This window comes from Rhinolophus sinicus, linkage group LG02 (genome assembly GCF_036562045.2).
Source record: "Rhinolophus sinicus isolate RSC01 linkage group LG02, ASM3656204v1, whole genome shotgun sequence".
NCBI classification, from domain to species: domain Eukaryota; kingdom Metazoa; phylum Chordata; class Mammalia; order Chiroptera; family Rhinolophidae; genus Rhinolophus; species Rhinolophus sinicus.
Genome location: NC_133752.1, coordinates 52,004,030 through 52,022,942, shown reverse-complemented (window position 1 = coordinate 52,022,942; position 18,913 = coordinate 52,004,030). Strand labels below are relative to the sequence as shown.

Below are 18,913 nucleotides of genomic sequence, written 5' to 3'. Positions count from 1 at the left end.
CAGGCTACTCTGGTCTCTTTTAAGTGAACCTGTGCTATGTTCTCAAAATTTTTTCTGTGGATTTTTTTTTCTGTTTTTCAAATCGAAGACTGACATTGAATTCTGTCAGATCAGACTTTCTTTTTAAGTAGCTACCATTAATCATTTCAAAAAAATTAAAATTATATTTGTATAATTAAAGTCCTCTCAACGTAATAAATTTAACTTAATTGGAAATCCACTATGCACCCTTATTGCTTATGTCACCTGATGAAAACTGTCACACCTCTTTCTGACCATTGCGCCATAGCTATTCCCATTTCAAAGGATACCTTTAAGTTGACACCTTCCTTTATCTCACAGTCATCATGCAACTATTTGCTCAAGTGAGGGAGCCTAAAGTATATTAAAGATAATAGAGTTTACATTACCATAGAGTCTATTATCTCACCATACCCTGGAGCTTCACTTGTCAGGCTAATATTTGAACTAAATTATGTCCTATATGTGTGTGTGCACAATTATGAGTTCTTTGCAGAGAAAATTACTTTATTGTTTTTTCCCTCTGGCTGCATCTAGGTGGTAGAGGGAGAAACCCTCTCAAAAAAGAAAAATCCTTTAATGTGTAATTCTTACTTTTGACTTCAAATTGTATTTTTAATATTCAACTATGGGTATGAAGCCTTTATAAATGGGAAGAAAATTAAAGTCAATGCAATTTTCTAAATTTTGTTTTACTAAACATGTACATCCATCTGAAAAAAAAAAAACACAACTAATTCCATTTTGCCTCCATGTAATAAGAAGAAGCCCTGTGATACAAGTTTAAAAAACAAACAGTGGGTGTGCTTCGCGGGTGTTACTATTACTAGGATTCTTCTCCTGCAGTATATAAATGTATGTCTGCTTACTGGTGAATGAGGGATTGCGGTGTGAAGGTGAACATAACCTCAATTACAGCCAAGAAGCTCCTCGGAGATTTAATGGGCTTGTGGAACAACTCCAAAACTAGTGCTGTGCTTTCTTCTTTCTTTGCTTTTCTGCTTCTCTACCTCTCTCTTTTCAAATAATAATAATACTAAAAAGAACGCATGGTAATGCATCATTTATAAACTACCTTGTTACTGCAAAAACAAAACTGCTTTGAAAACCAAACAAACTCCTGCTGCGGACTCCAGCCTGTTTGATGGAGGCCCTTCAAAAGCGTCCATGGCTTAATGGAGGTTGTTTATGTGGAGACTTCGATCCGTACCTGCTGTCCCCCGTCACTCCCTGGAAACTTGGCGGCAGATGTTGCAGCGTTAAGTTGTCTCTGAAGTGGCTTTCGTCCTCATCTCCCAACCGCCACGGAGTCAAACTGCATTAGATCTCCTCATTTGTGCCTCAGGCAAGTTTGGGAGCGCAGCTGTGTCCACCCCTACTCCTACCTTTGGTGTTTCGGGCCTCCAGGCAGCGAGTGTGAGACCAAAACGGTTTTGCTGCTCTCAACCACCTCTGCTGACAACCGGGCCGCGCGCAGCCGGCTGGGGAGGCCGCTGCCGCTGCTGCAAACAGATGTCGGCGACAACCTGCTAGCTTACACCTGGACGTGCGGCCCTAATCTCGCGCGCCGTGCGCTGAAACATTCATGACTCGGAGGAGTCGCAGCCACAATCAAAGCCTATGCCTGGTGTGTGTGCAGCCCGCGGACCCTGCCACCTCTCCAGGAGCTGGCGGAGCCGAAAGGTAGCGGGAGCGAGGGACGGGGAGACTGCTCGCGTCGCTTTGATACTTTGTGCCTTAACTTCAATTACTTGATCAAGGACTTCATTTCAGCAGTGAATTCTTCTGCAAATGAGCCCGGTGCGGCCTCTGAGCCATAAAAGGAGAGCATTTGGCTTGAAATTCAGAGTGATGAGACTTGCAGAGTAAATGTGCGTGAATCTGGGTTTAGTTCTACGTTCGCTGATTTGTTTATTAAACTAAACTCTCAAGAGGCAGAATCTGCAGTAAACAATTTATACATAAATGACAAGATTGTTTTCCAAGGCAGAAAACGTGGCTGTAAATAGACATAGGTTCTGTAATTTCAGCCACAGCCTGAAAACAATTGTTTTATTGTATCTTAAGCAGCATTAAGAGCAACTATTATTTCCTTTAAAAATTCAGAAATGAGAAAGCATTCTCGTGTTGTTTTTTTTGACAATATAAATAACTACATCCAATTCCAACTAAAATATTTTCCCCAGAAGTCTACATAATATCTACAATGTACACACACACACACCTACACACACACACACCTCCTATACCATTATACAAATAGTTGGTAAGAAGCATAATCAATAGTAAACACTCACAAGCCTTTATAAGCACAGGAAAATAACAAAATTATTTGCAAAAGTTATTCACCAATTTATATGTTGATAAAGTTTCCTTTAAAAGTAACTGGCCTTGAATAACTAATAACACCTGTTCCAATTAATTATTTGATAGACCGAGACAAACGTTTTTAGAGGGAATCAATGTATCTAATTCTAAGCTGACACAATACTATTTATAAATTTCCTAATATTTAATGGGAAAAATGGATTTGTGATATAAAAGTGATAAACAGTTTCAAAGGACAACGAACATCTCGTGTATGTCCATATACACATGAAATCTTTCATGAGCAGTCTGAATTCAATGTTTAATTTAGTTTAAGCAGGTGCTGATTGGTTTCCAGCAGCAAGGCTGAAGACAGGATTTTACCCTTCCTGATGCTGTGGAACCCTATCACAGATGAATGTGGTTATTTAAAAAGCAATCAAAACAACTCCAAGACTAATTTTCTCATTCAATGGTTATGCCCCGGCTTACCTAGGAAATCCAACACAAAGAACAGGAAGGAGGAAGAAAGGAAAGAAGGAAGGAAAGAAAGAAGGAAGGAAGGAGGGAGGGAGTGAGGAAGGGAAGGAAGGAAGGAAGGACCATGCAACCAAACTAGGATGATGGCTTTCTGAAACATAAACATATAAAAAAAAAAAAATGGAACTCTTCAGTTATCCTAATAATGTTCAGAATACTAATTCTGCTAAAGAATTAGAATGATTTTTGCTATGTAATACTATAATGTAATATCTGAAAAAATACAGGTTATAGTTATGTATGTGTGTGGGATGGGACGTTTACATTGGAAATCTATCAAATAAAGAGGACATGGCTGATGATGTGGAGTTGACAGAAACAGATATGCTAATAATCTTTGTGAAACATGAAAAATGGGAGATGGGAAATAAGGGGGGAGGGCAAAGATTTTCCTTGTCTAAAGGCAAAAAGTTATATGCTGATAATTACAGATTTCATATCAAACCCCAGCTTAAAAAATAATAAATATAATGAAGGATCACTAGCAAGAAACAGAAGCAAAAGAACAACTCATGCCAAGCTCACCTGATTTCCATGATCAAGCAACTTTGCATCACTGGTTGGGGAATACATAAATATACATTATACCTTAAATTCAGCAAATAATTTGACAAAATGTATTAAATAGTCTTGTGAATAAGATGCTAATCTGAGATTGCACAATTGGGGTTCCCAGCTTTATCATACTAATGTCAGTTAACTATGGAGCGTCAACCTGTGGGGAAAAGCTCTCATAGAATGCTTTTAACACAGAGGTTTTAAAAGTGGCATGAAATAAGTGACAAGAATTTGCAGGTGACAAAATGTTGGAAGCAATAAATCAAAAATAGGTATTAAGAAGAAAGATTAAGTCAGACTGTGTCAAACACACATAGAACCATAATATATATTTGATAGAAAAATAAATTCAATTAAATGAACCAACAACTGATTTAAGTTTACTAAGCTTAAAGTGCTGCATTTAAGTAAAAACAAACAAAAATCATAAATAGCATACATAGGTGTAGACTGGAAAAACTTGGAGTTTTAGTCACACATAACAAAGGTCTACTATCTTTTATCTAAACTTTGAAATACAAAATACTTGAAAACAAAGTTTGTGCTAAGTTTGTCACCAAAATTCATTTAGAAGCAAAACCTACATGAACTAACTTGAGCCTACTTATATTAATAGTTTATTTTTATCCAGTTTTAGTAATTAATACTTTCCTAGCAAGACGTCTGGAGAATGTGATCAGGAGGTGCTACTTTACATAAATATGGTATATGGACTATATCAGATTCCTTAAAATCTGAAAATTCTGAATTTTGAAACAATTTGATGTCAAGAGTTAGAATAAAAGGTTTCAAGACTATATTAAACAAAAGTATAACAAAATGACTAAAAATCAAAGGAAATCTTGGTCAAATAATGGAAGCATTAGTTTTCAATCATGGAAGAATAAATAATTTAACCTGTTAAGACAACACGTGGAATATTCTAGCACTATAATTAAGAAGAATGTTAAATTTATTTGGTATCTAACAATGTTCTTGGTACATGTTCGGCACTAGATAAACATTTGTTCAATGAATGAAAGAATGAGTGCAATGCATCATTTATAAACCAAATACATCACTTTATCCAAACTCAAAAGACCTTTTCTATTCCCAACCTATCTTTCTGGCTTTACGCCACAACCTCCAGACTACCCAGTAATCCACAAATCACTGTATTCTTGGCTGCCTCAGAGACTTTGCTCATGATGCTTCATCAGTGGCAATGCTCATTCGACCAACTCCATCTGATGAAATCCTACTCATTTTCAAAGACAAAAGGCCTGCTTTTGAAGAAGCATTCCCAAATCCCTCCAGGAAGAGTTCATCTCTCTTCTTCTACACACTCAAGAGTACTTGATACCTAACTATACTATCGCCTATTTTACATTCTGGAATAAATATTTTTGTATGTATCTCATTTCCAAAATTTCAGGTTTCTTAATGGCAAAGACTATAGTTTGTACCCATCCCTCAGTATTTTCTGATGCCATTACTTGTGCATATTTCTAATCCAAAACTTATTTTGAATTAAATCAAAATTAGTAGGAATGATTAAAGACTAAAAATTAAATTTTCACTCTGAGAGTTAAAAGAATATATAAAGTATCGGCAAGAGTGCTGGAACCACTGTTTCTGTTGGCGAATGCATCTACAGTGATAGCACAATACTCAACACTTAAAAAAGTGAAAATTATTGAACAAAGGAACTAATGTCTGACGGGGGGAGAGAAAACTGAAATGGAATGAAACTAAGATGTCATAAAAACTATTTTAAAACATAACAATGTAGAAAAAAAACAAAACAAAACATAAAGTATGTTGAAGGAAAAGTAGATTTTCTATATGTTGTTCCAGAGGCAGAATTCCAAATCATGCATGTGTTTAAACAGAGGCACAAATTTCATTAAATATAAGAACATTCTATTAATCATAGTGGTCTGGTAATGAAAGAGTCTGCTTCATAACCTACCTGGTCCTCTCCACCTGTGATCCTGACAAAGAGTAAAAGAATTGCTGGGAATATTCTACGAATATTTTCTCAAATTGAATCGTAGAATCATATAATACTAAATATAGCTTAGCTTGGCACTGTAAAGTAAATATGAATCTCATCAATTATTTCATCCTTAAAAAAAATAGCCTCTCGGACTTGAATGAACCTAAAGTCCTCTGAAGCTAAAGCGAAAAAGTTCATGGACTTGTTCACACATAAAAATGATCATGTTGACACACAATGAAAACATCCTGTGATTATCACTAACAATGGTGTCTCTGAACCAAACCTGCCCATTGTTAAATATTAAAAGGTTTTAAACAATTTTTCTTACATTGATACAATAGGAAATAGTGCTAATGTATTAAAAAACTTATAAAACTGGAGTAATTCTAGACAAATTTCCAAAACCAAAAAAGTTTCAAGTAGACTTCCTAGGTAGAGAAAATGCACATGTGAGTGTGTGTGTGTATTTGTGTTTTATATATATATATATATATATATATATATATATATATATATATATATATGTGTGTGTGTGTATATATATATACATATATATGCATATATATCACCATCGCAGATTTGTATAATGCTTTATAACTTTAAAGACACTTTCATATATTTAAGAAATTAGATTATATCCACTGTTGGAGGCAGGATAATACCATATTTATACCTAAAGAAATGGAGGCTCTGAGGCGTGTTCTCCAGGCCTCGTTGCTAGTAAATGCTAGAGAAAGACTTCAGCTCCTACTCCCCAGTCTGTCCTCTCACTGGGTAAAACCTCAGAATGTGATGTCGTCCAAGTCAAAGGCTGAAACAATGAGTGTGCTTATTAAACCATGTGTACGATGGACTATACTTTTTATATGTGTTACTCGAAAAGGGACTTGTGTAAAATCGCGGCTTGAAGACCTTTTCTAACAATAGATAATAATTTATTAAGCACCCTCTTTAATAGTAATTTGCATGAGACAATAATTCCTTCCTCAAGTGGAATGAGGGCTTTAAATTCTTTTTGAGTATTTCACTACTTTAGTTATATGGACCCAAGGGATCAGCTCTTTCCCAACACATCCCCACAACAAACCTCATCTCCTTCCTGAGGTCGCATCAGGGAAACCCGGTCATACTGCCGCCGCAACAAAGCCCAGAGTGCATCAAGACGACCCTAAAGACAAAGATTTGTAAATTCCTAGAGAACAGACTCAACCTCTGTTTACTGAATAAATAAATGGGTTACAGTGAAGAAGGAAAAGCCTTATTTTCTACTCTCAATATATTTCATAAATTAAACAAATAAACAAGGAGGTTGTTGGTGCTGAGAAAGTATTCAGTTGCTGTCATGCAAAATGAATGTCTGGTATTTGATGTAGCTTGGTCCTCCTTCAGATAGCTGGAGGGTGGGAAGGACTAAAACAGTTACAGTTTCTCTGGGAAGTTCAGTTAAATTACACAAAATTTGAACAATTACCTTAATTGGTGTGTACCACTTTGTCTGAGGAGGCTGGTGTGTGGGTTTGGGTCGAGGTGGCCTAGGCCTGATGGGTTCCTCTGCTTCTTCAGGAATTGTTACCACAGCATTTTTGGCTTTCTCTAGCCTTGCACCTTCCTCAGTAGATCCTTTATCACCCCAACGAACCTTTAAAACAAAGGGGAAATACTCATATCAGGCACACAGTGTCCTAGGAAAACAAGCTCAATTTGCCACTGCAAAGTAAAAAGATGAGTCAGTAAACTAACTAAATTTTTCCTCTTCTGAGATTTATTAGGTTTCTCACCACTTCTTATGTATTTGATATTAAGATCCTAGGGGGGAAAAAAGACCCTTAAATTAAAGGGTCAATTAAAATTTGAAGCAACTGTTTCTCCATTATTTCAAATGAGGAGTTAATTTGTGGTTTACATGAGAAATGCACGGCAATGTGTAATTCTGTTCTCTAATTAGGTAGGTTCTCCTTCCAACTAAACTCATACCCATATATACTGATGGCAGTGGGGGAAACAGATGACAATAATGATAATAAGCATCTATTGAATGATTACTATGTGCTGATCTGCATTTAGTCAATACAGAAACACAATAAGATACTGTATTTTTTTTCCTTCCAGATGAGGAAACGGAGACAGAGAGGGGTTAAGTGACACGCCCAAATCCACAAAACTAGTAAGTAGCAGGGCAGGGATTGAATACAAGTAGTCTAAATGGGTTAAAAGTTTCAAATAGGTTTGAATGTGATAAATGTAGTTTACACAAAGGAGTTAATTGTTCCTTCCAAACTTTTCATCAAGTCTGAGTAAGGTATAACATGATTTAAACATTTAGCCTTCGGAAGTAAACTAATTATGTATGATTTTTCCTTACTTTTGTAAAGCTTGACCTTGTAAAGTAACTTTCAGTCATTAGTTCCTGAGCTCATCTGAGTATGGTTACTTGACATATCAATTTTTCATTGAGGAAGACAAATCTGGAAAAAAAAAAAAATCTCTGCCTTGAAAAGAAAAATTCAGGGACACTAGGGAATTCCACAGATTTTAGGGAATTCCGTTCTCTGAAAATTCTGGACATTGAAAAACCACACGGTCAAATGATTGTTTTCTTTATTTTTCAATGAACAAGAATTAAGGGCTAAATCTGAGTCAAACTTTTTCATGTGTGGGCACGTGAATAGGATGTGGCCCCTAGAGGAAGGCTTTGTCCAATGAGGATCAGTGGAGAAGTTCAAAAACCAACAACATTTTCAAAGATGACAAAGATAACATAAGTGAAGCTCTACAAAGAAACAGGAAGGCCTGTCCAGGGCACACGATGACTCTCCAGAGTTAAGTGATTTCTACATCGGAAAAATGATTAAATACTTTCCAAAGCATTTTAATGACCTGAGGTTAGTGGGTAGGAATGAATACAGATGATTACTGTTCATAGAAAGAACTCTTCACAGCTTTTGATAAGGCTTTCTTAGATGTTTTTACCTTGTTTTTTACTACAATTTTAGAATAGGCTTTCAATTTCAAGTGGACCCTATTGAGTCATTAAAATGTATCTGTATCTTTCAGTGTGATCAGTGGTACTAGAATGTTCTTTATGAGGTTGTTAAAATTGTTTTAAACACCATTAAGCCTTTAGAGCTAGATAGTTGGCTCTCTTTCCAGAGAAATGACCTTCTCTCTCAAATCACAGTGTCTTCACTTAGATAAACGAAAACTTCTACAATCTTTAGAAATAGCTGTATTGAACTACAAAACCCTAAAACCAGGATACAAATCCTTGCAGTTGTAAAGTCTCAATTTTAAGGGGAAGAAAATGAAGAAAAATACAGTAAAGTAAACATGAATATCATAACTCAGAGAAGTCAGAACAGAACCATAAGAAGATACATTCTAGATCTATTCAGAAATTATAGATCTTAACATATACACCTACCTAGCCTAGCTTTCACAGTTGATATCGCAGAGGTAATGGTAATCATATTTTCCCTCCAACTTTCACTGGCACCATTCTCAGATAAAGAACATGAAGCCACTTAAACTGGAGTTCTAACCCAATCTGGCATTTCTAGGGCCTCAATTGTCAAAGGACTATACTTATGAAATATAGTTGCTGAGTTTTAAAGGAAACTCATTAATCCATTAGTGTTAGTTTATGAAGTAGCTGTTTCATTACCATCACCATCACCGCAAACAACATAACCAACAATTCTCTTACTCAATCTCAAAGACTAACTCTAGGAAATACGTTATAGAGTTTTCCTAAAACTCTTAAAAGCAATTAAATATATATACACATATGTATACATTTTAATATTTTAATTTGATCCCATTGACAGAGTCAAAAAGGATAGAAGAATAACAAGAATAGACTGTTAAAGGAGCCCTAGCAGAGTTCATCTATCTGGCTTTTTTTCAACTATGAAAACAAATAAATAAGTAAGTGCAAGCTTGATAGCTAAATTCTTTCAACTCTACTTGGCTTGCATGATAAACAATGAAATTTCATAATTTCCAGAGCATATTTGGATGACTAGAAGCTTATATCATAAAGGAACAATTTCAGAATCGAGGAAAGAAACAAAAACAGTTTCACGCTGAATTGGCAGAAGCGCACATTTGAAGTTATTAGGTATTGTGGATCAGTTGTGCTAACAGCTGTTATTAACATCAGCTCATTTCCAGTTTTCTGCACATTTCCATTACCATAGTGTTTAAATATTTAATTTAAAAGAGGAGTAAAACAAAATTTCTAGGTAAAATCCCTATACTGGCTTAAAATAGCATTAATTATGAAGATTTGTTCTGTAATTCAAATGTGCTCATAATTTCTATAATTCCTTTTACTTCCCTCAGTTGAAGGTATATTTTTAAAGGGAAATACTTTATAAGTTTGAATAGGCATAATTTTAAAACAGATTATATAGTCTATTTTCCCTCTCCAAGTTCAAGTATGTTCATGTTTGAGAAAGTTTAACGACGTTTAATTCTCAGTTCAATTTTTATTGCACATTTTTATGTATTGTGTCTCCTTTGTATTTCCCACATTTACTTTCTCATTTTTTTCCATTCTCATTCCCATTTCCAACTCATTAATGGAATAATCCATAAAATGTAGCCAGAATTACATAAAGCTAAAATAGACCTCAATTTATTAAAAGTGGGTGAGTCCTTTTCATAAATTTTCCTCAATGAACAGGATGGGCAATATAATTTCACATATTAAGAGTCAATGCTTAAAACTTGAAATGTGAATTATTCAAGAATTGCATGAGCCCTTGGCTTTCTTGAGCATGCCTAAGCTTTTCTTTTTTTTAGAAAGATAGTTCAATCTTTGGAACACTGTAATACTGAACTAACAAAAATCTGGCATAATTCCTAGTGTTTTTAAGAAGAACATTATTTACTCATTTAAAATATACTAATACATCACACACCCACATCTTGTTGTCATGTGATATTTTACACGTGTGAATTTCAAAATGGAATTAAATGTATTATTCTAAATATAAATAGTGCATGTTCAATGTCAAATAAGTTTAGAAAAAAAACAGAAATATATAGCACAAATTGAAGATCACTCTATCTGGAAGAAACTATTCTAACATTTTGTGGTATATCCTGTCAAATCTTTTTTTTTCTTCTTACATCTTTTTGGAATGAGTCTAAATAAACTAAAAATAGGTTGTGACAGATCATATTTAGATACCCATATGTAACACTTTTATTTACAAGTATATTTTTTATATACATAGGAACATCTAATCCACTTTTTTCCAGCCCTCCAAGCCTAGAATGACACAACAAAGGCAAGCTGAAAGAAAATGACCTATCTTCTGTATCAAACAAGAAAAGCTAGTTCAGCCATGTTCTCAGTACTACTTGATAGTCCCAATTACCCACATGCAAACACATATGCAATATCTTCTCTAAAAGATAAACTTAACAGCTTCTAGCACTTGCCTTTTCTATGGCTTATTGTCAATGGGGTACTTGTCTCAGAGGCTATTTCAGCAATACAGTGGCAAGCTGTCAGGGAAATGGGAATTATTTTAAGATTGATGTGCTCAAGAAAGTGAGAATCACTATCAGATGACTCGAATAACCATTTTGGAAATGACAACCATGTTAAGTAGGCCTGGGTTTCTTTTGAAAATATTGAAATTTATTCTGAAAAGGGGAAACTCTCCTTGGGAATCTGAATTTTATTGAAATGTATAAAAAAGAGAAAATTGCAACAGTTGTGAGGCTGTTAATTAGTTAATTAGCTAATTGATTTTTTTCTGGCAGTAATGGGACAAAGCTGATATGAGAGTAAGAGACCTGTGTAATAACTGCACTACAGAAAAAAAACTCCTTATAAAGAAGTTAAATTAAAGGATAACTAATAAAGAGAAAAATACCAAGATCTGTGTTTAATAATAAAGTCAATATATCAATCAGAAAATCCCTTCAATTGCTTGTTGGGGTGAGACACTGGCCTATCTAAATTGTTGCTAAGGGTTCAGTGCTGGCAATGATTGCTTATTATTAATTAATTAATCACTTTGAAAATTTTTCTGTAATGGTCAGAAGACCTCATTTGATTTTTTAAGATATAATATTAAAGTTCAATTTACTCCACAATTTGAGCCAGTCAAAAAATTCAATATATCCTATAAATGATATTTAATATTAATTATGATCATTCATAAGTGGTAACTAAAAGCTGTATTTAAAAAGCCTTAAATGTGCTTCCTCTACATCTGTGATGAGGTCATATCCATATTATTGACTATTTTAACATTTTCTCCCCAAATAGTACATAACTGTTGGATCTTTTCAAAGATGAACATTGTTACAATTTTTAAGTGGTTGGCTTCTTCAAAGTTGATCTCTGTACTAATTTTTTCCAAAATAGTAAGAAAAACCCTAACTTTGTTTTGCCCTTTAGAATTCAAACATATTATCAACAAAATTCTTTGACTAATGAAGTCAGTTCTTGAACAGTTTTGAAATGGCTAAGATGATTCCATAGGGAAAAAAATATCCCCAAAAGACCCAGTGTTAAGGAACAATGGATGTATTGTGATATTGAATTATAAAAAGCACAGTTTCCATGGCTTAATAGTTCTAGGAATACATATTCCAAATTAGCAGCTTCTATTTTATTTTTAAAGATACCAACCTCCATTCTTTTAATTCCTCCAACCCCTCGACCGCCATAGTAGGAAGCATCCACAGTTGGCCATTTCTTGTTAGGCAAAGGTTCTTCTTCCTCCTATGTAGATACAATTTTTAAACATTGATTAAATTAAATTCTTAAAATATTGCTTAGTCAGCACTGGCTCAATTAACCATTTTTCTGAACAATGCCATTGATATAGAAGAAATGTACTGAAAATTATATATAGCGCATGTAGCCATATTTGTGCTTACACACATAAATTTCAGGTGGAGTTCTATGGAATATGAGGACTCCTTCCTTTCCACAAGTTTAGGAGTCTTCCTTATTAAACTCGGTTAGCAAAAGTTGCTATGAGCCTCATTTGTTGTTGTTTTTCCCTATTCATCACTTCATATTTAAAAAGATACAATATTAAAATTAGACAGTATTTTAATAATCATTAGAAGCATCAACATATATGTAAGTTTGAACTCTGTGAAGTTTGTACTAAAAAGATTGGCAGTTGAGAAGCTTTGAAAATCCATAACAACTGTACATTTCATATTTCAGGTTGCTAACACAATTTTGGCTAACAAACAGAGCAATATAAAAGTACAGTCGTCCTTCCTTATCCATGGGGGATATGTTCCAAGACCCCCAACAGATACCTGAAGCTGTGGATAGTACCAAACCTTATAATATATACTAGGTTTTTTCCTATACATACATACCTGTGCTAAAGCTTAATCTATAAATTAAGAGATTTCATGGATAGAAGATTTGTTCTTATTATAGATCTTAGCAACCTCATCATAGATTTTTTTTTTCTCCTTTTCCTTATTAAGTTGAGAACTTTCACCTAAAGGAAACACTTTACAGCTTCCCTTTGGCATATCCAAACTACCGGCATCACTACTCTTGCACTTTGGGGCCATTATTAAGTAAAAGAAGGGTGACTTGAACACAAGCACTGCGACAGTGTGAAAGTGGATCTGGTAACTAAGACGGCTGGTTACTGAGTGACTAACAGGTGGGTACAGAGCATGGATACACTGGGCAAAAGATTCACGTCCCAGTCAGGACAGAGCTAAATGACATAAGATTTCATCACCCTACACAGAATGGCATGTAATTTAAAACTTATGAATTGTTTATTTCTGGAATTTTCCATTTAATATTTTCAGGCCTCAGTTGACCACGAGTAACTTAAACTTCAGAAAGGGAAACAGTGGAAAAGGGCGACTACTATAAAAATCATTTTGAAGAAAGTAATATCTTTAAACTGCCAGTATGGATTTTCCAACTTTTTGTAAACAAAATAAGTGACATCAGAATTATTGATTTACGAAGTAAATTAAATCTCTATAAAGGATTGAACTCGATGGTCAGTCTACGTTTATCAATGTATGAAGGACTCATTCCTCTAGCACATGAGAGAAATCAGAAGAGGACAAACAACAATTGTTTTTTATAAATTCAAAAGCCAATACATAGGTATCATAGTTATCTAACAACAATGTAACTGGTCAAATTTGGGGATAATAACTAAATTGAGAAAAAAAACCACTGTCGTCATTTATCTGATACTCATTTACCTGTTTTGGTGCAGGGCGTGGTGGTGGAGGTGGATCCTTGATAACCTATCCAAGAAAAAAAAAAAATCAAATGTTAAAAATTTTGGTGGCCTCAGGAACAATCAGTAAGGATTTGTAAAAATAATTAGATTATACCAGAGGATAAGGGGGGTGGGGGGTGGGAGATGAGGGTAAGGGGCATCAAATATATGGTGATAGAAGGAGAATTGACTCTGGGTGGTGAACACACAATGGGATTTATAGATGATGTAATACAGAATTGTACACCTGAAATCTATGTAATTTTACTAACAATTGTCACCCCAATAAATAAATAAAAAATAATAATAATTAGATTAGTAAAATACTATCAAAGATGTCCCCAGTGATCCTTGTCTCCCAATATGTATGCCCCTCCCTTTAAAACTGGGCTTCCCTGTGACTGGCTTTTGACTAACTAGTGTGAGACAGAAGTGGTAGCACATGGGGGCAGCCGGTTAGCTCAGTTGGTTAGAGCGTGGTGCTAATAACACCAAAGTTGCGGGTTCAATCCCCACATGGGCCTCTGTGAGCTGTGCCCTCCTTAAAAAAAAAAAAAAAAAAAAAAAAAAAAAAAACCAAGAAGTGGTACCACATGACTTCTGAGGCTAGGTCAAAAGAAGTTTTTCCACTTCTCCTAACACCCTTGGAGCACTCATTCTGAGGGAAGCCTGCTGTTATATCAGAAGTCCGGCCTCAGACCACCAAGTTATGAGGGAGCCAGGATAACTATGGAGAAGATGGGTGATGAGAAACAGGCGCCTGGCCAGTCATCAGCTGAGGTGCCAGACCTGTGAGAGAAGAATCTCTCTTGGATATACAGGCCTCTTAAACTTTCAGATGACTCCAGCCCAGCTGCCACCTAACTGCAATCACATGAGAAAAAACCAGAGTGAGAAGCTCCCTGTTGAGCCAGTCTTCACAGAACTGTGAAGGCACTAAATTGTTTGAAGACAGGAGGTTGTGGAGTCATTTGTTAGGCAGTACTAGGTAAAAGGACCTCAAGTTCACAAAATTCCGCACATATTCATTCATTTTATCTTTATGATAGAGATATATTAGTAGCTTCATTTTCCAGGTGAATAACAAGAACAAAAACTGTGAAATACCTTGCACAAAGTCTCACCAAGTGGTTCTTCTAATGTCAAAATGCAATCATTTTTCACTTGTTTACAGTATGTCCCCTCAAACAGAGTAGGAACTGGCTAGGAAAATCATCCTGCCATGACTCATTGACTTTTTCATAAAGTGACAATACAAAACTTAGCTTGCTTTGGATGAGACAGATAAGGAAATTAACATACTCTGTTGCCCCAGCTGTTAACCTAGAAACTAACTTTTTAGCCCAGATTCCTTTCCTGTAAATCATTATTAATATGTTCTTTCATGAAATTTTATACAGTTAATTCTTTATGTGAGAGGAATGCAGCCAGAGATCTAATTTAAATGACCTTTGTTGGTACTGGTATATCTGGACTTTCTCACCATCATGTTAGAAACTCATTGACTAAGTGCCAATGACTTTTTTTTTTCTTCTTTTTTTTTTTTTGCCAATGACTTCTGACCATTGAGGTACACATCCAAATCTCTATACTAAAAAAAAAACAAAAAAAAAACCTGTTTCAAAATATAACTGCTTCACTTCATCTAATGTCAAATCATTTCAATTATATTATTAAATTTTCAAAAGTTTAAAATAATAACTCTGAAAAATGAATATCATCAGGGAATTACTATTTAGGTATATTACTATTATCCTGGATACTTTTTTAAAAGACTGCTTGTCTTTTAAAGATATATACTGAAATATTTCCAAGTTAAATGATATGATTCTGATATTTTCACCAAAATAATTTGGGGTGGGGAAGTGAATAGGACTATAGATGAAATAAGATTAGCCATAAATTGAGAATTATTGAAACTGAGTGAAGGAGACATGCAAGATTCATTACTTTAGTCTTTCTCTGTGTGTATGTTTGAAATTTTCCTTAATGAAAGGTTTTTAAATTTTTAATGTTAATGTTTAGAGAACTTACTCTTTTTTATGTATAAAATTTTCATTGTTCTAATTTTAGCTTAGATCTAAATCTCAGGAAAAAACACACAAACAGTAATTACCACCACACATAACTGGACAGTAATTTAGTTTGAATCTCAAACTAACTCATTCTTGTAGCATTCAAGTTTTTGAAATTTGTTATTTCTATTTCACCCTTTACTTAATTCAATTTTATTTTATCAATAAACATAAAAATTGCAGTTCTTTTTAATGATTTTGAAAGATAAAAATCTTTGAATTTTTATAGTTTGCCAAGAAATAAATGCCAGTAGGATTAAAATTTAAAATAACATTGTAGAAAAATAAAATAAAGTTAAGGTTATCAACAATGTTGATAGCAAGATACAGGTGCATTTCCTTGATAAAAACGAAGCACCTCATATCATTATCAACTATATGCCCCAAATCAATCATTGAAAACCAGAGCTATCAACATTTCATACTTAAATAGGATCAAAACCAACCTAAACATCTTCATTTAAAAGTGAACTCTTCTTTCTATCTTTCTTGTGTCTTTCAAGTAAATCACTCTTTCTAGTTACAAGCTCCAAATGTTCACATGTCTATAATATATCCTTTCTTCTAGATAACTTCCCTAAATCATCTACCATATCCAATTCTTTGAAATATTCTCCCTCTTCCATGAATTCCCTCAATTTTCCCAAATCAGGTCAGATTCCCTTCATATGCGTAGATGCCTATTTGTTCTTCCCTAGCATTTATTAGAGTTGATAACTTTTTCTGGGTCCAAAACCAACAACTTCCATGAAGATAGGTTTTACGTATTTGTTCTTCATTGTACTCCCAGTATTTAGTAAAGTTTCTATTTTGTAAGGAAGAAGAAAGGAAGGAGAAAAGGGGAAATTAAGAGGAGAGGAAAGGAGGGAGGTGGGAAAGGTAAAAAAGAGGAGGGAGGGAAATTATTAAAAAGAACTGGAGGGAGGAGGCGAGTAGAAGGGTGGAGGGGAGTGGAAGGGGGGAGGGGAGGAAGAACCAGGGAAGATGGACAGATTCTTTGCATTCCATTCTCACTGTCACTACCTAAAATCATAAACTCAAGATTCTGTGGACTTTAAAAATATGTAGTGCAATATTTTCAACTTCTCCAATGTATTCAACCAAAACTTCAATATTCTGAAACATTCCCACCAAGTTGTTGTCCAACTATGTTTGAACTCCTGCAATAGATAGAAATTCACTACCTCACAATGTAATTCATTCCATTGGCAAGGAGCTCACCTCATTTGAAAAATTTTCTCCCCAAAGAAGCCAAAGCCTCTCTCTCTGTAGTTTCTACTCTTTAGTCCTGATCCTAGGACATGAAAGTAGTATCCCCAACTTTATACCTCCTGAGAATTATTGAACGTCCCCCTCCATGACTCCATTTATTTTTTTAAGGCCATACTCATTATCCTGCGTAGCATCTAGTTTTAGCGTTGATATGGGCAAAATTAATTTAAATTTAAAATCCTTCTATGATCACGGCTGACAAACACAAAACAAGATAAGGAGAAGTTTCTTTGGATTCTTTCACTTTATGGGACACCCTTTATCTGGTGTCCTAAGCCACAACCTGGAAATCCAAAGCTCCATTTCAGTGCTGAGCCAGCTCTTCTATTCTCATTGTTTAAATATCAAAGCATGGTATAGTTCTGCCCTAACAGCCTGTTTACAAACATCCCTCACATTTATCTCTACTTCAGGCAGACTAAAGATCCCCCTTTGCTTCTCCCAAATAAAATGACCATTTCCCTGCTAAGTCCCATCCAGCCTTCACAGACTAGTCTACCAAGTTATGAGTGCTTTACCTAGAAGTTTTAAAACTTCTACATCTATATGTTGCCGCACCGGGTGAACCGTTCATGGTTCATTAACTTGCATTTCTATGCTTATTTTGGAATTTTTCTATTACCCTTTAAGAATGTAGATTTTTTTTAAGGGGAATAATAATTTCTTCTTCTTTATAAATATCACTAGTGCCTAAGAAAGTGCTATGCAAACAGCATATTTCAAAAAATATGATTGAAAGAGAGTTGAAAGAAATAGCTGAGAACATTCACAAAAGCTCATAGCAACCTCTAAATTTATAAGAAAAATACTGAGGGGGAAAAAATTATATATATATATATATATATATATATATATATATATATATATGAATGATAAACGGATGATTTCCATGAAACTAAAAAATTGCTAATTTCTGAGAAAATGAAGCATCAAATTTCTATTTCAACCAATAAAATCAGAACTAAGAAACTCAATGGCAGATGGAAAGACATAAGACTACCCTAAGTTTCCTCATCTGGGAAATAAATGCAATTAATTGTAGGTCCTTTCCAACATGAAAATTCTAATAGAATGTTTAAAAAACTACATGTTATAGTATTTCCACCAGGACTTTTGCTTCCATGCCTTTCCATAATTAAGTAGGCCATATGTCTAAATGCATGTGTATTCACCTTATTCCAGAAACAAATAAACAAACAAAAACATTAGGGTTTGTTTTTCCAATAACATGTAATTAATCTTACGTATGACTAAATGCATGACTTATTATAAATTTAAATTGATTTTGAAATCCTGGGAGGTATATTTTCTACACTGTTAACAATGGAAATGAAGGCCTTAAAACTCTGCGCAAGTTAAATTTTGATCTGGTAAATTAAGAGACACAACGACCATCACAACAAATAACAACAGCACCTTCAGAAACTGAAGCTCGTGTGTGTGCTATTATTACTATTAACAAGAAGCACCTTTTATTGGTTCTACCATATACCACACACTGTATTTCCCTTATTTTAATAACCCTGTACAGTGACTATGCTTATCTTCTTTTTAAATATAAGGAGAAAGAGGCTCTAACTTCAGTAACTTGCTCAAAGATATACACATAGAAAACATTGGAATTAGGATTCAAACCCAAGACCCAGGTCCATCTATTTCCAAACTCTAACTTCTTCTGCCACATGACATCGTTTTAAAATAAGGTTTAGACTGCAAAAGTAAAGGGTGCAGAAGGAAAGGCTTAAGATTTCTTGAGTAATTGTTACTTGCTAGGATGCCTGGATGAATGGATAAATAAACAGGTAGACAGACAGATATAATTTTTATGATGACTGTGAAATCAGTTATCATTCCCATTTTATCGAGATATAACTTGCTAATTCACATGCCCAACATCACTAACCTGGAAATGA

General features: G+C 34.6%; 1 protein-coding gene across 1 annotated transcript in view; it reads right to left on the bottom strand.

Moving 5' to 3' along the window:
• The window catches only part of ANTXR2 (ANTXR cell adhesion molecule 2), a 141,511-nt gene that overhangs the window by 48,044 nt on the left and 74,554 nt on the right, over nt 1-18,913 (bottom strand). The window contains exons 13-16 of the mRNA XM_019720146.2: nt 13,634-13,678; nt 12,060-12,152; nt 6,879-7,046; nt 6,495-6,575 (exon numbers count right to left, since the gene is read on the bottom strand). Of these exons, the coding sequence (XP_019575705.1) occupies nt 6,495-6,575; nt 6,879-7,046; nt 12,060-12,152; nt 13,634-13,678 (387 nt within the window). The remainder of the gene's footprint in view (nt 1-6,494; nt 6,576-6,878; nt 7,047-12,059; nt 12,153-13,633; nt 13,679-18,913) is intronic.